At 43.5% G+C, this 21,224-nt stretch overlaps 2 protein-coding genes across 8 annotated transcripts in view; one reads left to right on the top strand and one right to left on the bottom strand.

Moving 5' to 3' along the window:
- The window catches only part of BTBD2 (BTB domain containing 2), a 51,552-nt gene extending 31,803 nt beyond the window's left edge, over window positions 1-19,749 (top strand). For 2 of the 5 annotated variants that reach the window (XR_014490858.1, XR_014490860.1), the window contains 2 exons: window positions 3,082-3,131; window positions 7,460-10,050. The gene's annotated coding sequence lies outside the window, so the exon portion shown is untranslated. Of the gene's footprint in view, window positions 1-3,081; window positions 3,132-5,343; window positions 5,627-7,459; window positions 10,051-19,276 lie in introns of those variants that run through there. The other 3 variants (XR_014490857.1, XR_014490859.1, XR_014490861.1) reach the window with 3 other exon arrangements.
- The window catches only part of CSNK1G2 (casein kinase 1 gamma 2), a 96,869-nt gene that overhangs the window by 8,585 nt on the left and 67,060 nt on the right, over window positions 1-21,224 (bottom strand). For all 3 annotated transcript variants that reach the window (XM_083349881.1, XM_083349880.1, XM_083349879.1), the window contains exons 3-10: window positions 19,117-19,157; window positions 17,845-17,914; window positions 15,233-15,381; window positions 14,192-14,426; window positions 12,855-12,940; window positions 10,829-10,913; window positions 3,297-3,445; window positions 1,537-1,620 (exon numbers count right to left, since the gene is read on the bottom strand). In XM_083349881.1, the coding sequence (XP_083206007.1) occupies window positions 1,537-1,620; window positions 3,297-3,445; window positions 10,829-10,913; window positions 12,855-12,940; window positions 14,192-14,426; window positions 15,233-15,381; window positions 17,845-17,914; window positions 19,117-19,157 (899 nt within the window). The remainder of the gene's footprint in view (window positions 1-1,536; window positions 1,621-3,296; window positions 3,446-10,828; window positions 10,914-12,854; window positions 12,941-14,191; window positions 14,427-15,232; window positions 15,382-17,844; window positions 17,915-19,116; window positions 19,158-21,224) is intronic.

Raw genomic sequence — 21,224 nt, 5'->3', positions numbered from 1 at the left:
AAATCTTGCTAGTGTTATCTTAGCACATCACTCAGGACTAGAAGAATTGAGTGGGGTGGACTCCATATTTCCAAAATGGTGCCTCAGACACTGTTACTGTGATTATAGCTGATTAGGCTGAACATGCGCAAATCCAGCCAGGAGTCTTTAGAGAAGATATCTAGGTTAATATAGACAGACATGTCCTATACACGGGGCTTCAAGGGCACAGACAGCTAGTAAGATGTCCATCCCATTACTAGTGGATAATGTATTTCATATTTTCATTCAAAATATTTTTGGGGACCCAACGGAGAAAAAAACCCTGGAAAAGATGTTACCCATCAAGTCAGACAACTAGAGAAAGGCAGCAGAACGGAGGCCCGTACCAAAAAGATACAGCCTCTGCTGTATCCTGGGTTCTGCTCTTGGCATCTCTAATTAAAAGGTGGCAGGGAAGGAAATGACCCTGCTGTGCAGTGAGACTTAAGGATAGCCCTGCAGATGTTTGGAACTACAGCTCCCACGATATCCTACTGCTGGTCATGCTAGTTAGAACTCATATGGTTGGTTCACATAGTGTGGTGGGATGGAGGGTTTGTTGTCACTGTGTGTTGGGGGGAGAGAGCACAGGGGGAGGCTCAGCTAATCTCAATGTACACATGTTGTACTTTGACAATAAAGGTTTATTTATTTATTATTTATTTATATATTTATTATATCCTGCCTTTATTATTTTTATAAAGAACCATTTCGATAAACAAGGGGGCAAGCCTATCAAATGCACCTTCGTCGTCCTATTTTTCCCACCACAACAACCCTGTGAGTTGGACTGAGATGAGAGAGAGTGAGTGGCCCAGCTGGTTTTCATGGCTGGACTTGAACTCACAACCTGCCAGTTTCTAGCTTGGTGCTTTAAGCACTACACCAAGCTGGCTCTCTCATGGAATTTGAAGTCCAAAACCTAAGGAGAGAACTAGACTATCTATCCCAGACACGTTAAACTCACGACGTCATGTGACATTGCACGACGTATCGGAGTTTTCCCCCCCATTGCTGGCAATGGGGTGGGCGCAGTTTTGTGGTGATGTGTCCAGCCTGGCAGTTTGACACCCCTGATCTATCCCAACCATTATCAGTATGAAGAACCATTATTCTAGATCAAGATCGGGTGTCTTCACATCAAGCCGTGTTTTAGCCACACTTCCAGGAGACAAAGATATCTCTGGCTCTGTCCACCAGGTGGCACCAAGCCTCCCTTTCCAGGTTGTGCCTCCCTTGTCAGAGTAACTTATAGGAAGGGTTCCCAATCTTGGCAACTTTTAAGACCTGTGAACTACAACTCCCAGAATTCCCTAGCCAGCATGGCATAGTTGGCTGGGAAATTCTGGGAACTGACGTCCACACATCTTAAAATTGCCAAGATTGGGAAAACCTGTCTTATACTTTTGCTGCACAAATTAAAGCTGTGATCTGACTCACATTTAAGTTATTCACCTAAACACGTTCCGACCCTAGGAAAGAAAGAAATAGATCAATAAATCAAACACTAGTTACCTGCTGTTTGATGTACTGCTGTGCTTTCTCCCTGTTCGGAGGCTGGACTTGTACGTCACTCTGGATTGTGCCAATAGGGGTTGGCTGCACAAAGGAGGAGAGAAATAGGCAAACATTCAGAGTTTTCTCCACCAATTTAGACAATTGGACTTTAAAATTTGACCCATCTAGGGGTCTTCTAGGAGAACAAATGCCTCTCTCCCCATGAAAAGAGAATCAAATGTCTCGAAATAGTCAGGTTGTTTGGTTATCCCAGGGGTCTTCAAACTTGGCCCTTTTATGACTTGTGGGACTTCAACTCCCAGAATTCCTCAGCCAGGCACATGTGAGGCAACAATGTGAGGCAGTGATTGTGAATGGATTGTGAATGGAGGGGAACTAAGGCTGCAGGCCTACCTGATTGAATGAGACTTGCCTCTGGGAGTTGAAGTCCAAAAGTCATAAAAGGGCCAAGTTTGAAGACCATGGGTTATCCTGTCTTTCTATAATCAAATGCCCAACACTGCCAAAAGAAACAAATGGTCCAATACAGGTAGTGATGGTTTGAAGTTACAGCACCACTGACAAAAGTAACTTATCACCGTTTTTCACACTTAACAACAGTTGCAGCATCCTTACGGTCACATGATCAAAATTTGGACACTTGGCAACTGGCATGTATTTATGACAACTGCATTGTCTGGGGGTTTTTTTTCGACATTTGTAACCTTCTCAGCCAGCTTCTGACAAGCAAAGTCAACGGGGGAAGCCAGATTCGCTTGAAGATTGAACAATCCACTGAACAGCTGGAGTGATTCACTTAAGAACTGTGGCAAGGAAGGTCGTAAATGGGGCAAAACTCACTTAACAACTGTCTTGCTTAGCAACAGACATTTTGGCCTCAGTCGTGGTCGTAAGTCAAGGACTACCTGTTAATACAGAATAGTGGCCTTGATATTTGCTCCTTCCCTCTGAGAGTGGACAGTGTACAGGTAGTCCTCGACTTACAACTAGTTGCTTAGCGACCATTCAAAGTTATCACAGACCTAATTTGGGGCTACTTACAGCCTGGATTTGTAGTTCCTGCAATTGCTCCGCCAAGCAGTCACTTGACTGAACTTTGAATACTTGGCAACACAGCTGCCATCTATGGCCATTTGCAGCATCCAAAAGTCACGCAATTGTATTTTACAACAGTTTTGCCAAAATCCAGCATTTACTTGGTTTTTGGCAAAACACACCCATAGCAAACCACATTAACAACCATTGCATTCGCTTAACAAGTACCCAGAGTCTCTTGACATTTGAGATGGGCTGCATATAAATTTAATGAATAAAATTAAATTTAAAACCGTGGCATTCACTTAATGACTGCTACATGACCGACCCATTTTACAATTGTCACAACTTATGACCGTGATAAGCAGACACCATTATGGTCATAAGTCAAGGTCTATCTGGACAGCTACTCATAGAGAAGTTGCTAAGAAGCACCAGGTTTCTTAAATTTTTAGGAAAAGTGCAACCTTGGCCATTAGTAAGACACTGTTCGTACTTACTTTCCAGATCATAAGATGATTCTCAAGAAGTGTTATAGCAATCCACACAATATTTGGGTAATGAATTGTTTGTGCTTATGTCATACCATCTCTGCTAACTTCCTCCATTGAACAAAAAGGCTGTGTGTGTGTGTGAGAGAGAGAGAGAGAGCAGGGGAGAGGGAGAGGGAGAGAGATAAATTTATCTTTCTCCACCCAGAGACCTCCTTGGCTGCTACTTACTAAAGGTTTCCCAGCCCAGTCGTATTCATAATCAAAGATGTAGCCATTCCGGTCAAACAGATCAGTGAAAAGTTTCCGTAGATAGTCATAATCTGGCTTTTCAAAGAAGTCCAGACGTCGCACGTAGCGGAGATATGTGGCCATCTCCTCTGCAAAAGAAAAGGGCACATCTGCTATTTAAAACTCAAACAAGGAGGAAAAATGCAGGCGTGAAGCTCAACAAAATGAAAATGGTGGCAACCATGGAGACAGACAGGAGCTAAATTTATGCGACTGCCCTGTAGAAATCAGCAACTGGAAACTCAAATGTTGGGGCCGAGTATGGTCTGGATTCTACCAAAACTACAGATTACAGATAGTCCTCAGCTTACGACCACAACAAAGCTCAAACTTTCTGTTGCTAAGCAAGATAGTTGTTAACTTTTGCTCCACTTTACGACCTTTCTTGCCACAGTTCTTAAGCGAATCACTGCAGTTGTTAAGTTAGTAACACGGTTGTTAAGTGAATCTGACTTTCCAATTGATTCTGCTTGCCGGAAGGTCGCAAATAGGCGAGATCACATGACCCCGAGACAGTGCAACCATCATTCGATACATGCCAGCTGCCGAACATCCAAATTTTGATCATGTGACTGGGTATAATGCAACAGTCATAAGCGTGGGAAAAAAGGTCATAAATTGCTTTTTCCACTGCCACTGTAACTTCAGTCATTAAACAAATGGTTACAGTTCGAGCACTACCCTCACAAAGAGATGAGATATCTCTTACAAAACAGGGAAGGAGATTTGGGCAATCTCATCAGGAGGGCATTCAACTACTAGAAAAAAGAGGGAGGGTGGCAAAACTCACGACATATGCAGTTGTGGACTGGGCCAAAGAAAGCTGGAAGATCATCAGGATGGGGACTCAGTTTTGCAAGAAATTGCAACAGAGGTGCCAAGTGGATGGTACCCAAAACTTCAGATGCTTCTATTATATACTTGTGCAGTGTTTGGGGCAGAAAAAAAATGGAGAAATAGAGGTGTGGACTCAGGAAATCAAGTATGATGGTGGGATGATATTTATTTATTTATTTTATTTTTTATTTAATTGAATTTCTATACCGCCCCTCTCCTGAAGGACTCAGGGCGGTGTACAGGGCAATAAAAGTACTACATACAAAAGTTAAAAGTAAGATTAAATTAATTTAGCCCTAACAATAAATAGTTAAAAATACCCCAAACCCTTAGACCAGGCCAGCCTCTTCAAATAAGTAGGTTTTCAGATCACGGCGGAAAGAGCGAAGGTCGGGAGCCATCCGGAGCTCAACCGGTAATTGATTCCAAAGGGCTGGCGCGCCCACAGAGAATGCTCTCCCCCTGGGGGCCGCCAGCCAACACTCTCTGACCGACGGCACCCTGAGGAGGCCTTCTCTGTGGGAGCGCACAGGACGAAGGGAAGATGACGCCGGCAGCAGGTGCTCCCGTAAGTAATCCGGACCCATGCCATTTAGGGCTTTATAGGTCATCACCAGCACCTTGAATCTCACCCGGAGGGCAACTGGAAGCCAATGCAGCTCGCGGAGAAGAGGTGTTACATGGGAGTATCGGGAGACTCCCATCACAACTCGTGTGCACCAGCTGAAGCCATTCTGCACCATTCTGCACCAGCTGAAGCCTCCGAGTGGTCCTCAAGGGCAGCCCCATGTACAGAGCATTGCAGTAGTCTATACGAGAGGTCACGAGCGCATGAGTGACTGTACGCAGGGCATCCCAGTCCAGATAGGGTCGCAACTGGCGCACCAGGCAAACCTGGGCAAAAGCCCCCCCTGGTCACAGCTCCTACATGGTCTTCCAAACTGAGCTGTGAGTCCAGGAGGACACCCAAGTTGCGAGCCCTATTATGATTGGCACACAATGGTGGAAAGTCACAATCTATTCAAAAGGAGTAGACCCAAGGAAAAAAAGGGTGGGGATGTAAATGGAAATCCTGCTAGAAGTATCTCGGTTAGAATACTGTAAAAGAAGCAAGAAATAAACTTGGGGTCACTGCGATAATTTAATACAGACCACCTGGACAGGCAGAAGATACAGATGAGATCTTTCTGCATCAAAACTTTTTCAAAAAGGCATGCAGTCGTGATCGTCCTTCTGGGAATCTAACTTTGCCAAGAGTCAAGAGGTCTAACGAAGTCCTGTTCTCTCTTATCGCCAGCTTTATTTGTCAAAAGAAAGAGGAAAGATCAAGGCAACCCTAATTCTCATCTAATCTTGGATCTAATCCTCACCAACAAAAAGGAATTAGTTGGAAGAATTTAAGATGATTGGTACCTTGGTGCACAAGGATCATGTTATCTGTGAATTTTTAATATCAGGAGGAGGAGGAGGAGGAGGAGGAGGAGGAGGAGGAATTGAAGAGAGTCAGACCTCCTGTCAGGCTTCAGAAAAGCTGATCTGATAACTTCAAGGGAAAAGTGGGTCAGATCCAAAGGCTATAAGTCTTGAAGGAGGAAAGTGTCCAAGGAGGACAAAGGAAAAGGGAAATTCTATTAAATGAAATGATTTGATGGTGTTGACACTTTTGCCCAGGAGGGTATGTCTCCAACTTTCAACTCTACATCCATCACTGTTATAACTGAGACATCCATCTTGTTGCTGGCCATCCTATTCTCTTTCTTCTCTATCATATACAGATAGTCCTCAATTTACAACAGTTCATTTAGTAACCATTCATAGTTACAACAGCACTGAAAAAGTGACTTATGACCATTTTTCACAGTTACACTCTTTGAAGCATCCCCATGATCACGTGATCGAAATTCAGATGCTTGGCGACTAGTTCATACTTATCACTGTTGCTGTGTCCCAAAGTTGTGTGATCCCCTTTTGCAACCTTCTGACAAGCAAAGTCAATGAGGAAGCCAGATTCACTTAACAACCAGGTTACTAAATTATCAACTGCAGCAATTCCCTTAACAACTGTGTCAAGAAAGGTCGTAAAATGGGGCAAAACTCACTTAACAATTGTCTCACTTAAAAACATAAATTTTGGGCTCAGTTGTGGTCAAGGACTACCTGTAATGTGTCCAAAATAATTATAATTTGGGCCTGATCATTTGTGCGGTTGAGAACTCTTAGGTTGATGATCCATTTGCTTTTTTGCTTGACTACGAAATGAGACGCTGAATGTGTTATCACAAACAACGCAAGGAAAAATGAAACGGACAAATGCAGAATTCTCTAAAATGCTGAAGAGGAAAAAAAAGGGGCATAATTAAGTAATAAAACTTGAACACAACAATTAAAGACTACAAGGAGAAGCTAAAATGAATTGAGGTTTTCAAGATAACAAAAATAGCCCCAAGCGTTATTTTAAAAAGGAGGGCCAAAAAAGAGCTAAAGGTCAGTTCTGAGGAGAAAGTGGTAATGTTATGCTTTGATGAGAAGGCAGACTTTCATGAATGAAGGCATCTGTATGTGTCTCAGTGTTAGGCATATGGTGCTAGCCTACAATGTTGGGTTGAAAATATATTAACCATAATGTTATGACTTTAAGAAGTTAATTGGCCAATGGGTGTGTAAGTGTTCTCATGGCCATAAGAGGAAGCTAGGAACGTAGCTTTTTTCTCTCTCTCTCTGAATTCACTGATCTCTACTATTACTGTTTTTGCTCTGCTGTTGGTTTACTACTGTTGTAAACCTGAACTGTGTATTGACCTCTGGACCGGTAAGAAGACTTTGTAGTTTGGATTACTCCTTGGACTGTTGCTATTGTTTATGACCTGGACTGTTTATTTTTGACTGTGCATTTTTGTTTTTACGCCACCACAAAGTAAAATACTTTTTGCTTTTACAACTCAGTGTACTCCTGTGTGTGACTCTTACTGCTCTCAGTACCCTTCCTTGTCTGTGCAACTCTTTGGTAGCACAAGGAGACCTCTGCACAACAAATTCCTTAACACTCAGGATAACCTAGGTCGGTCACCGAGACCAAAGGTTTAGTCTTCCGAGCTTTTGGACTTGTTCTGGTGCCCGTCCTCAGGAAACTTCCCTCTCACCAGAATGTATGCCTTGGGCTAATCTATGTGTAGTATTTATGTGGTGCCTGGTTGTGTGTGGCTTTATTTTTTTTTTTTAAAAAGGCAGAATTTCTTACTTCTTATTTTGCTAATGTCTTTTCCCAGAAGGTAAATGGAGCCCTAGCTGATCATGGTTATGACATTGGGGGAAGTAAGGAACTGCAGCTTAGGCCTGGCAAAAAAAGTGGATAAGAATTCAAAACCAGTGGAAAACTAGAAGAGACTGATTTTCAGTCAGTTTTGAGAATTCCTGCAAGACTAATGAGGTCTCATAAGACTGGAGGAGAGGAAAAAAACATCCCCATCTTTGAAAAGGGAAACGAAGAAATTACAGAACTGGCAGCTTGGTAGCTACAGTGGGCAAGATCTTGAAATAAATTGTCAAGATGTACAGCGGGAGCACCTGAGTATCCATGCTACTACGGTTTAACAGGAGCCCACCTGGACTTTTCGCAAACAAATGATGACAGGTTACTGAACTGTCTTCTTTCACAGAATTATTAGTTTAATAGATCAAGGGAATGCCAGAGACACAGTGCAACGCAGCAAAGGCCCTGACGGAAGGTCTCAGAATATTCTGCTTCACAGAATGTGAAATATGGGCTAGAAAGTACTACTGTTAGATGGGCTCAAAACAGTTGAGGGAAATATTAAGTGGTGTGTCTGGGTCCTTTGTGCCATTTAACAATTTTATCACTGGAACTGAGAGGGCTCTTATAAAGTTTACAGATGACACAAAACTGGAAGATTCCAGATGACTTAAACCAGACATGTCAAACACAAGGCCCGGGGGCCAGATCCGGCCCGTGAAGTGGTTTTATGCGGCCCGTGAAGCCATCCTGGAAACAGTGAGGGAACGGCCCCCTCTGCCTTGGCCCTGGTCCAGAGACCCTCCTTCTGCCAGAGACCCCCAGATCTGTCCCACTCCTGCCCAGGCCCCCATAGGCACCCTTGATGCGAACGATGTAGAGCTGGCCACGCCCACCCAGTAGGCCATACGCACTCTAGCCATGCCCACCCAGTAGGCCACGCCCACCCTGGCCATACCCACCCGGCCCCCTGAGGGCAACCGCAATGCTGATGTGGCCCTCAATGAAATTGAGTTTGACACCCCTGACTTAAACTAAGGAAAAGGTAGATTTCCACTGTCCGACTCTAGGGGGCGGTGCTCATCTCTGTTTCTTAGCTGAGGGAGCCAGCGTTGTCCAAAAATCCTTCCGATGGTCCCATGTCCAGCATGACTATATGCCGAGGCACACAGAATGCTGTTATCTTTAAATAATGGTAACTATTTATCTGCTCACATCTGCATGCTTTCCAATTGCTAGGTGGGCAGGAGCTGGACAAGGAATGAGACCTCATCCCTTTGCGTGGCACTCGGATCTTGAACCTGGGCTATCAGCTTTCCGGCTGACAAGCTCAGCATTTGTAACCACTAAAGCTTAAGCCACTGTGCCCCCCCTCCCCCTACGGTTTACACAGGCTATGATCAGTGGCTTGAAATGAATGAAATCGAATAAAATAAAACCGAATTTAACAGGAGGAAACCTGAAGTTCTAGATGTGGGTAGGAAAAGCGATTCTATTACACGAGCTGTATGTGAGCTGCCGATATGCTTCTGGATGCAAGTCAAGGTGTTGGTTATTACCTTTAAATCCCTTTATGGCATGAGTCTAGGGCAGAGGTCCCCAACCTTTTGGGCACCAGGGACCGGTGCCATGGAGAAAGGTTTTTCCATGGACCACAGAGGGTATGGTTTTGAATACTGCCTGCATCCCGAGGATGGAGCTTTGCTTATTTGTGCAGCCTGCTTACTGGCATGCTGCGGACCTGTTCCGGTCCACAAACCGGGAGTTGGGGACACCTGGTCTAGGGTATCTACAGGACTGTCTTTCCCCACTGGGATTGGCCCACCCCATTCATGCTGGAATCCTCCCCATCTCTTTTAGCCTTCAGGAGGAACTTTAAAACCTGGTCATGCCAGCTGACATGGGGTCCTGAAGGAGAAGCTGTTGGCTGGTGGTGGTTGGTGCACTAACAGAGAAGGCACACGCCCCCACCTCTCCTCTCCAAACCCTTGTTTTAATTTTTTGCAACTTTAATCTGTTTCCATATTTATAATTGCAGTTATATGTTGTTTTATCCTGATGTAAAGCACCCAGAGTCTCATGAACTGCGAGATGGCCGGCCAATAAATTTGACAATAAAATTAAAAATTTAAGGGCTAAGTGTAAGATGGGAGGACATCTGATTTGGCCATCGTACATGTAAAAGGAATCCAGGTGTTCTTGTCAAGCACAGTAAAACGTACACCAGCAGTGTGATGCAGTTGCTAAAAAGGCAAAGTCTACCTTAGGGAATAATCTGCTGTATTGGGAGTTTCTAGTTATGCATCAGGCCTAATGTTTCCATTGCTTAGGTAGTCAAAATAGCACTATCCACACCCAAACCAGAAGGGCTTACCAGGATAAACCACCAAGGGTTTAGTAATCCAAAACATTTTAGAAATCCAAACAGGACTCTGCATGTTTAGCAGCCCCAAAAGTTTGCTGACCGTTATTTAAACATGGGACGAAAATAATCGAGGGGAGCCGAATGGAACAGAGTATGCTTTCCCCAACTTAATTCCTTGAATTTGCAGCCAGGCCAATGAAAGATGGCACAGAATATTTTTTAGAAGATGATGTAATCCACAAGATGGGTGGCATATAAATTTAATAAAATAAAAATAAATAATCAGGCAGAGTTGTGAGCAAAGACAACCTGTTGTGATGGGGGTCTCCCGATACTCCCATGTAACACCTCTACTCCGCGAGCTGCATTGGCTCCCGGTTGCCCTCCGGGTGAGATTCAAGGTGCTGGTGATGACTTATAAAGCCCTACATGGCTTGGGTCCGGGATATCTGAGGGAACACCTGCTGCCGGCATCAAGTTCCCTTCATCCGGTGCGCTCCCACAGGGAGGGTCTTCTCAGGGTGCCACCGGTAAGAGATTGCCGGCGGACGACACCCAGGGATAGGGCCTTCTCAGTGGGGGCGCCTGCCCTCTGGAACCAGCTGCCAGTGGAGCTGAGGACTGCCCCCGAACTCCGATCATTCCGCCGGGGCCTGAAGACCTGGCTCTTTGAGCTCCCGGGCCCAGGCTGAGGATTAATCTTATTTCAACTGGGGTTTTATTTATACAGGGACAAATATAATTTCTTTTTAAACTTGTTTTTAACTTTTGTATCTTGGTTTTTACTTACCCTGTAAACCGCCCTGAGTCCTTCGGGAAAGGGCGGTATATAAATGTAATTAAATAAACAAACAAACAAACAAACAAACAAACAAACAAACCTACAATGCAACACTTGACTGCAAACCAAGCTTAACCTTAACCATGGTCCTTTGATATAAACTGCCTCCTCCCTTTTAAATTATCTCTCTTCCTGGCAGTGAAACCAGATACTGTCTTTGCGTTGCCGGTGATCCTTACCAGGGAAGCTTTCACACAGCACTTCAACGGGTGTGGCTCTCTTGGTATCGCCAATCTTCTGGTACCGCTCTTTCAGGGTGTCCGCCTAGGAAGAGACACCAAGGGTGGGAAGGAGGAGGAGGAGAGGTGTCAGGTCAGGCTGTAGAAGCCGGGTGTTTCATGGGGAAAGAGTGCCAAGAAAAACGCAACTGTTCTGCAAGACATTGGATAAATTGTGAGGATTGCACAAAACGTGCGCCAGGTATTTATTTGCCAAGCTGGACTAATAACAACAAAAACACATTTACTGCAATTACGTGTTTTTACTGAGGGGTGTACAGATCAGAAAAACACTGTACAATAATTACAAAATCCCATCCCATCCAGTTAACTCACAATTTAGCAACCAAACCAGTAAACAGATATTAATAGCCAAGACAAACAAAAAGACAGGATCCAAAACATGGGTTTTTAAAAGACCTCGCAGTGCAATCAAGCGCCTATAAATTCATCACCGAAACGAGGCAGGGCTTAACCTAGGAATGGTCAACTAAGGACAGAAGGCTGGGTTGACCAAGCAGTAACTCGTTTGTCAGATAAAAGGGTCTTTAACCCCTTTTAAAGACTGTCAAACCTCCTCAAGGAGAAGGGAAGGGATTCCAGAGCTACAGGGTTGGGTGTCTGATAAACAGGAAGCTGGAGACTGCAACCCTGAACCATGGGACAAGAAACCATCAGAGGAGCGTAAGGAACAAGTAGGGTTGTAGAGAGAGATAAGGCCAAAAATTGGGATATTTGTGAACAAAGGTCTTCGAACAACAGCTTAGGGGGTCTGTCCTGCCTAGAGGAGAGCTATGTGATGTAACAAGATATGAGAGGAGTGTAGAAGGATCAGCACAGGGAACAGAGAGAGGAACCAGAAACATCTTCCTGACGATTGTAATTCAGGAAGTCTGAATTGACAGCTGGTCATTTAGTGACCATTCAAAGTCACGATCCACCTGAGAAAGGGATTTACGATGTAGACCTGCAGTTCTAACTGTCGTCCACCTGCATGGTTATGCGAATGCACTTCGGGTGCTCCACAACACGGTCACATGTGACCATTTACTTCCAGTTTCCAGCAAAACCATGCCCACAGTTAATGACTGTGGTGTTCTTTTAACGACTGCAATGTCCACACTTATAACCACCTCAAAGCATGTCATAAAATGGGGTAGGTCAGCTAACTGGCCCATTTGATGACTGCTTTGACTGTAATGGGCAGGGTCTATTAGGGTCATAGCTTGAGGACTACTTGTACTCTAAATGGAACACAACTAAGGCCTGCACCAATCAAGCCGGTCTCTCTCCTAGTGGAAATCTCTGGATTCAGCAAATGAAAACTGGTGGTTCTTGCTGTAAGAGCAATGAACAGGCACAAAGTCAGATGGCGATCATCATTCAAGAGTCTGAGCTGCAAGTGGAAGAAACTGGGGTGATCCAGGAGCTCTAGACACAAATTGGGGAGATAACACAATAGACGTGGTTACACCCGTTCTCTGTTCTGCGTGTCTTGTGGGTGATACCAAGCCAGCTGCGTGAGAGTGGACAACTAACGTTTCCAACTGATTTCAGTCCGTGGCATATGGACCCACCTAACGCACAAGCAACTCTTGGGCCAGTTCCACAACTACACTACAAGGAGAAAATAATCAAAGGAGTACAGATCTGGGATCCTCAGCTTCTTCTTTACAAAGGGAATCATAAATATGTCTAAATTCCTAGCTTACAAGACGCTACCCAGGTAGGATGGAAAACATATGGAACAACTACTAGAATATAAATGGGAGAGTGAAGCCCACTCCCTACTAGCACTGATGATGTCACTTAGTTGGGTAATGAAATATCTGCAGGAAAACAGCCAAGCACAGAGAGCACCCTCATACTGAAGAATGCAATATTCAGAGGGTAAATCCATGCAGTAGAGTAAAAGGAAAAACATGCAAATGCTTAAAAATTCAGTTCATTTAAATTTGCATATTTTTTCCATAGAGATAGGACTCACCTTGAGGCCTTGCCAGGGCAGACTTCCCCGGAGGAAGTACATGAACATGTGACCAAGTGCTTCCAGGTCATCTCTTCGGCTTTGTTCTACACAGATCACAAAAAATCTGAATGAATCAAGAGCATTCTTGCAATTACATTGCTTTAAAAAAAAATGCTTCTGATTGGGTCTGCATACCGCAAACCACCGCAAGGCGGGAAATGATTTGATTGACTTAGTGTACTTTATGAACACCGCATTTGTAAAACATGGTTCAGGGCTTATTCTACGGTGTGAACCCTGCTATTTATGACTATTCAATAAAGCATTGAATGGAGAGCACGATGTAAACCCAGCTAAGATACCCAGTGTAGTAGACCATATATCCTGTCTCACTCCTGTCTCACTTAATCCTGTCTCACTCCTCTGTGCGTAATAATCACCAGGATAAAGAAGTAAATTATAAACATTCATTGTATCTTTGTCATCTATGAAAGAATCCATCCAGATAACCTGCTTCTGACAGTAGAAAACAAAACGATTCAAGGAAACACACACCCTCCAAACAAGGTTTATTCAACAATTCAGCAAGATGTAGAATTCAGAGAGACTGCCCTGACTTCTGGGGGATCCAAACCATGACAGCAAACAGCTTAAACTATTTTCACACAACAGAGGCATATTATGGTTTGTTTGTTTGTTTATATTTTTGCTTGCTGTATGATCCTAGCTAACTGCATGTTATTCAATGAACCATGAATCAAGGACCTTGGAGGTTTAGGACGCGAGTGTTAGACCTCATGTGCACACTTTGTAGCACTGAGTCCTGTAAAGTCTGTATTGTCTCCAGCAGAGACTTTGCACCAGTCATAAATATTTCTACTTATGCTGAGCAGAACACTTCAGCCATAACACCACTACCCTCTGCGATCTCCTTGAAGCTGTTATTTGAGGTTGGCGGATGTGCAAAACTACAAGGACAAGCAGAGCAGTGAGAAATTAGCAAACATATCGTGCCAACTCTTGTGCAATCAAGGATTTTCCTCTAGTGCAAAGCCACTTTTTGCTACACAACAGTTCCACGGAAATTTTGAATCAACCTGCAATCAGTTTCAGAGAGAATAAACCACCTCCAAAAACATTGCCCAGAAAACTGCAGGGACTGATTCAGACAGTCGTCAAGAGTTCACAGTGACTCAGAGGGGCAGACACAGATACAGACACTAGTTAGGGAAAGCAGCTTTTTAATTTTTTGGTTAAGATGAGATTTATGAGAACTGCCCTTCCCCGCAGACACCTATCTTCCATCCCTCTCTCCCCCCTCCCTGGATGCATGTCAGGAGGTGCCCCTTCTTCACCTTTCCCCAGGTGAGTATTGATGCTCATGTACCGCGCCGTCCCCGTCAGACTCTTGTGCTCTCGGTAGGGGATATGTTTTTTGGTCTCTGGGTCAATGTACTCTTTGGCCAGGCCAAAGTCAATTATGTGGATGGTGTGCTGGCGCTTGCTTCCGGGCCTTCCCACCAGGAAGTTTTCTGGCTTTACATCTCTGTAGATCAAGCTTTTGGTGTGAACGTACTCCATCCGTGTAATCTGGGCCGGAAGAGAAGGCAAGGAGGGAAACTCTGATCAGACTATGGTAAAAACTCGGCCAAAACATCCCACCTCCTAAGTTCTTTTCCCTAGAACAAACATGTCAAACACGAGGCCCGGGGGCCGGATCCGACCTGCGAAGTGGTTTCATGCGACCCGCGAAGCCATCCTGGAAACAGTGAGGGAACGGCCCCCACTGCCTTGGCCCTGGCCCAGAGACCCTCCTTCTGCCAGAGACCCTCAGATCTGTCCCACTCCTGCCCAGGCCCCCAGTTCTACATCGTTGATGCGAACGATGTAGAACTGGCCACGCCCACCCAGGCCATATGCATTCTGGCCACGCCCACCCAATAGGCCATGCCCACCCAGCCCCCTTAGGGCAACCGCAATGCTGATGCGGCCCTCAATGAAATTGAGTTTGACACCCCTGCCCTAGAACTTTTAATAGCAAAATATAGGTTCATTCAATCTGGTAAGCCAACCGTCAAAAATTAGTACTCTGTAATTTTTTTTTGAAATTAACCTTTCTCCAAACTCAATAAGGAAACACAAGGCGCTCTGCAGGTTAAAGAGAAAATTCACTTCCGCTGTGTTTTTCTGCTGACTGGCAGGAAAGGAGCTTGACATACGGCACACAAATCAAGGAGGGTAATGAAAGAAGAATTGAGCAGCTTGCTGCCTTGACAGCTGCTCCTTAATTGAGAGAATTCCGGGTTGCTTTAACTGAGCGGGAGGTTTGGGGCTGGACCTAAGTCTTGAAGGTTGCGTGAAGATAGTAGCAAAGGATGTACAGAATAGATGCTCACCAGTTGGATGGCAATCATAAGAACGGTCTTAAGAGTGAATGTCCGGTCACACAAGTCGAAGAGGTCTTCTAGGCTTGGGCCCAGCAGCTCCAAGACCATGGCGTTGTACTTTCCACATGGCCCAAAGTAGTAGACCTGAGGGATTCCTTCTGGAAAGGGTGGAAAAGAAAGTGATGTGATTGCAGAGGGGTGGTTTGGACGAGGTGAACATGGCTCTACAGTTTATTTCTAGATCAGGGGTGTCCAATCTTGGCAACTTTAAGTCTTGTGGACTTCAAGTCCAAGAACTCTGGGAATTGAAGTCCACAAAAGTTAAAGTTGCCACGGTTGAGACTCACTGCACTAGAAGAACATCTGATATTTAACAGAATAACAGAGTTGGAAGGGACCTTGGAGGTCTTCTAGTCCAACCCCCTGCACAAGCAGGAGATCCTATACAGGGAGTGCAGAATTATTAGGCAAATGAGTATTTTGACCACATCATCCTCTTTATGCATGTTGTGTTACTCCAAGCTGTATAGGCTCGAAAGCCTACTACCAATTAAGCATATTAGGTGATGTGCATCTCTGTAATGAGAAGGGGTGTGGTCTAATGACATCAACACCCTGTATCAGGTGTGCATAATTATTAGGCAACTTCCTTTCCTTTGGCAAAATGGGTCAAAAGAAGGACTTGACAGGATCAGAAAAGTCAAAAATAGTGAGATATCTTGCAGAGGGATGCAGCACTCTTAAAATTGCAAAGCTTCTGAAGCGTGATCATCGAACAATCAAGCGTTTCATTCAAAATAGTCAACAGGGTCGCAAGAAGCGTGTGGAGAAACCAAGGCGCAAAATAACTGCCCATGAACTGAGAAAAGTCAAGCGTGCAGCTGCCAAGATGCCACTTGCCACCAGTTTGGCCATATTTCAGAGCTGCAACATCACTGGAGTGCCCAAAAGCACAAGGTGTGCAATACTCAGAGACATGGCCAAGGTAAGAAAGGCTGAAAGATGACCACCACTGAACAAGACACACAAGCTGAAACGTCAAGACTGGGCCAAGAAATATCTCAAGACTGATTTTTCTAAGGTTTTATGGACTGATGAAATGAGAGTGAGTCTTGATGGGCCAGATGGATGGGCCCGTGGCTGGATTGGTAAAGGGCAGAGAGCTCCAGTCCGACTCAGACGCCAGCAAGGTGGAGGTGGAGTACTGGTTTGGGCTGGTATCATCAAAGATGAGCTTGTGGGGCCTTTTTGGGTTGAGGATGGAGTCAAGCTCAACTCCCAGTCCTACTGCCAGTTTCTGGAAGACACCTTCTTCAAGCAGTGGTACAGGAAGAAGTCTGCATCCTTCAAGAAAAACATGATTTTCATGCAGGACAATGCTCCATCACACGCGTCCAAGTACTCCACAGCGTGGCTGGCAAGAAAGGGTATAAAAGAAGGAAATCTAATGACATGGCCTCCTTGTTCACCTGATCTGAACCCCATTGAGAACCTGTGGTCCATCATCAAATGTGAGATTTACAAGGAGGGAAAACAGTACACCTCTCTGAACAGTGTCTGGGAGGCTGTGGTTGCTGCTGCACGCAATGTTGATGGTGAACAGATCAAAACACTGACAGAATCCATGGATGGCAGGCTTTTGAGTGTCCTTGCAAAGAAAGGTGGCTATATTGGTCACTGATTTGTTTTTGTTATGTTTTTGAATGTCAGAAATGTATATTTGTGAATGTTGAGATGTTATATTGGTTTCACTGGTAAATAATTGAAATGGGTATATATTTGTTTTTTGTTCAGTTGCCTAATAATTATGCACAGTAATAGTCACCTGCACACACAGATATTCCCCTAAAATAGCTATAACTAAAAACAAACTAAAAACTACTTCCAAAAATATTCAGCTTTGATATTAATGAGTTTTTTGGGTTCATTGAGAACATGGTTGTTGTTCAATAATAAAATTAATCCTCAAAAATACAACTTGCCTAATAATTCTGCACTCCCTGTACTATTTCAGACAAATGGTTGTTCAATTGCAGTACCCTAACGTAAGTATTCTGCAGGTCAACACAGATCCTATTTAAAATCCTTTTAATCCTTGAGGAGAGAAAGTAAAAAAAAAATCTTCTCTAAACGTGTATCAGCTTTTCCTTTGAACTGTGTTTTTAACAGATAAAATTTTAAAATATTGTTCACACATAAACAGAGTTCACAGAAGTTTTAAAAATGTAACATGCATCAACTTCTTTAAACACCTGCAGCAGAATCAATACACACAAAAAAAATTCATGCGTACCGAGGTGAGTTTTATTAAACTATCAAAGTTTAAAAGGGAAGAAAAGAGCTTCAGAAGTTAGAATGACTACGATAGTGGAGACAGGAGAGGTTAGTAATTAGGTAATCAAACAGGCTTATTAAGGAAGCATGTTCCAAGAATTAAACTTCTTACAAACACTTTTAAACAAAGCAACAATTCCTCTGTACTCACCAGGATAAGGAAACTGAAATAAACTTTTTTAAAAAAATCTTTAAAAAAAACTTTTTCAGAAAACTGAGAGAACTTTTTTTAAAAAAAAACAACACCTTTTTCTAGATAGTTCTACAAATTGCTTGCTTTTACTCACCTGCATTGCCAAGCTGTTTATAGAATCGGTATTCCAAATGCAGCTGAGGAGCTCTGGATTTGATAGGTTCCTAGAAAAAAGAAAAGTTACAAACCCTATAGCCATACATTTGTTAATGACACAAGAGACAATTGCAAACAAACAACAAATGTGAGGCAGTGATTTTGAATGGATTGTCAATGGAGGGGAACTAAGGCTGCAGGCCTACCTGACTGAATGGGACTTGCCTCTAAGCCAGGGGTCTTCAAACGTGGCCCTTTTATGACTTGTGGACTTCAACTCCCAGAATTCCTCAGCCAGCCCTGCTCTAAGTCAATGTTGGCACTGGAGAGGATCAAGGACATCAAGCCAACTCAGCACAGGAGTCATTAAAAGCCCACCCACCGTCTTTAGTCTGAACCTCCAATTGTGTAGCAACCACAACTCTCAGAATTCTTTCTAAAAAACCAAAATGGCAATGCCAGCTAGGCATTTGGGGATGCAGAATCCCAACACTTCTGGAAAGAATGCAATCAGGAAGACTGTACGAAAGAAGAGGGGACAAATTGTTAGGAATGGCTATGATAGCAAAACCGAAGAACTAGCCAGTTAATTACGGGGAGATACACCATTATACTACCAATTTTAGAAGCATCGTCACATCAGTCAGCCTCAGCAAGAACAAGCTTGGAGCCTTGTGGTACTTGAAAGGCGAATTGTTATGAGCTAAACGTTTGTGGCATTTTCATCCAACCAAATGGAGCACAAGGCCCCCAAACCTTTCACTGCTGCTCTCAGCTTCTGAAGTGTCACTGAATTATTTCATTTCTTTTTCAAAGGATTACTTTACAGGCGTCAATCAATATTTCACACTAACTTAAATCAAAGTGACCATTATTGTATACAGGGTGTCTCACTTTCTGGGGAGAGAAACTGTCCTTTCTTTTAACAGATTTGCTGGAGACTGGCTGCTAATTCAGATGATGCTAAGCATGAAAGAGATCAACACCGTGACTCTTTGATAGATTTAGATCCACAGCCCAGGAGCAGGCCACATGCCTGGCCTACAGAAGGATCTAGACCAGGTTGTTCAACTTTGGCAACTTTGAAGACTTGTGGACTTCAACTCCCAGAATTCCCATGCTGGCTGGGGAATTCTGGGAGCTGGAAGCCTACACATCTTAAAGTTGCCACGGTTGGGAAACACCCATCTTGTTTGTTAGGAATTAATAGGAAGGAAAAAAAGGACCAACTTCAAAACCCAACAACAATATACGCTAGAAATAAGCTTACCAACTTGATTGCTACATATTCATTTGTGTAGAGGTTCTTCCCTGTAAAATAAGAAAGAGAATTTAAGACAAAGAAGGAAAGAAAAGCAAACATTTCCCATTTGGCATCACACGAGGGAGTTTTATGCAGAAAATATACTAATTTCTGGTTTCTAATTTAGCAGCATACTGGTGAATTGAAAAAGACTGTGTAAGTCATGAACACAAAATCTGCTCATGAAGGACGATTCACTGACCACGAGACAAAATTTAAACAGACAACTTCTGCAAGACAGCCAGAATGCAGTGAATGTCCCCCTTTGGTTGCAAAGTAAAAACTCTCACAAAAGATGAAAAACAACATTTTTTTTCAGGCAACAATATAGAAGCGGTTTGCCACTGTCTTTTTCAGATGTCCAGTCCAGCCTACAGCCAGACCCTGGGATTTCCCTGCAGTCTCCCCTTCAAGCTAGTCTGACCTTGCTTAGCTTCCGAGATCAATAAAGACCCCACAAGGCGCTTCCCCCCAGTTGCAAAACTCAGTGAAAAGAATCTAGCAGAGATAAGAAGGGGGGTTTCTCCTTTTAAGATTCCAGAGGCAGGAAATATCAACCAAACAAAATCACACATGGCTTTCAGAACTGACCGTGATTCAGTTTATTAGCCATTTAAGTGCTATAGCCATTTTTTCACCCCATAAAGGAGGATTATATATTTCCCACATTCATGGTTAAAGGGTAACCAATTTCAAAATATGTCAACAGAGGCACAGGACTTGCTTCATAGAGAGAAAGGAGGACTGTAGTCCAGAAGGCCAGTGTAATATGTGGCCCGCTGGCATCTGTAAAAAATTCAGTTAGATTCAGTATTGCCACACTTTGCTGATGCCAGGAAGAATCGGCTGCCATTATCCTGGCAGACCCTCTGCTGAGCGCCTCCAAGTCTCACTGATGATGCCAGGCCCATCACTGCTGCCAACCATCGAACAACTAACTGGCACACCAGCTATTCCTTTGTGGCCCGCAACTATTTTTAATTTTATGAGTGTAATCCTTTCTCTAAGCTGTGCAGGCCATATGTCGTCAAAGCAAAAACATCCAATGTTAGCAGCGTTGACAGACCATTTATGAATGCAGGTAGCCCAGTTGAAGTCCATGTGCACCAAGGCATTGTCCAGCCTATCTGAACTCATTTAGAGTCCCAGTGCTCACCACTACCGTGATAGGGATTCCTCCCATCACAAAGATTTTATTTTCTCCTGGAGTCTTATTACTCTCTATAAATGAGGCTCTTTATTCTGCATCTTACATTCAATGAGACATAGGTAGTCCTTGACTTATGACCACAACCGAGTCCAAACCTTCTGTTAAAACGCAAAAATTCCAACTTCCCATGGTCAGTTCCCCTAAAAATTGCTGCCAGTTCCACTTTGTCTACTACATCTTCCATATTAGCAAATATGAAATTATTGGTTAATATCTAATTCCACTGACATTAAATTAGAATCCTCATGACTGGATTTCCAAAAATGATTAAAAGCAAAGGCTGGGCCTCTCGGGAATGAATGGTCACCATGACACTTCGGGTTTAGTGGTGGCTTGTGATTTTAATCAGCTTTTACGTGTTTACTCTGTTTTATTTTATAAAATGCCAGGATGGATGGATGGATGGATGGGAGATAGATAGATAGATAATGGATGGATATATATATATACAAGTAGTCTTCAACTTGTGACCACAGTTGAAGCCAAAATTTATGTTGTTGAGACATTTGTTAAGTGAGTTTTGCTCCTTCTCACGACCTTTCTTGCCACAGTTGTTAAGTGAATCATTGCACTTGTTAAGTTTGTAACACGGTTAAGTGAATGTGGCTTCCCCATTGACTTTGCTTGTCAGAAGGTTGCAAAAGGTGATCACATGACCCCAGGACATTGCAACCATCACAAATATGAGTCAGTTGCCAAGCATCTGAATTTTGATGATGTGACCATGGATATTCGTAGGTGGGAAAATGGTCGCAAGTCACTTTTTTCAGTGCCGTTGTAACTTTGAACAGTCACTAAACAAACTGCTGTAAATTGAGGTATGTATGTATGTATGTATGTATGTATGTATGTATGTATGTATATT

This window comes from Vipera ursinii (assembly GCF_947247035.1).
Source record: "Vipera ursinii genome assembly, chromosome: 1".
Classification (NCBI taxonomy): domain Eukaryota; kingdom Metazoa; phylum Chordata; class Lepidosauria; order Squamata; family Viperidae; genus Vipera; species Vipera ursinii.
This window is presented reverse-complemented; position numbering and strand designations above follow the sequence as displayed.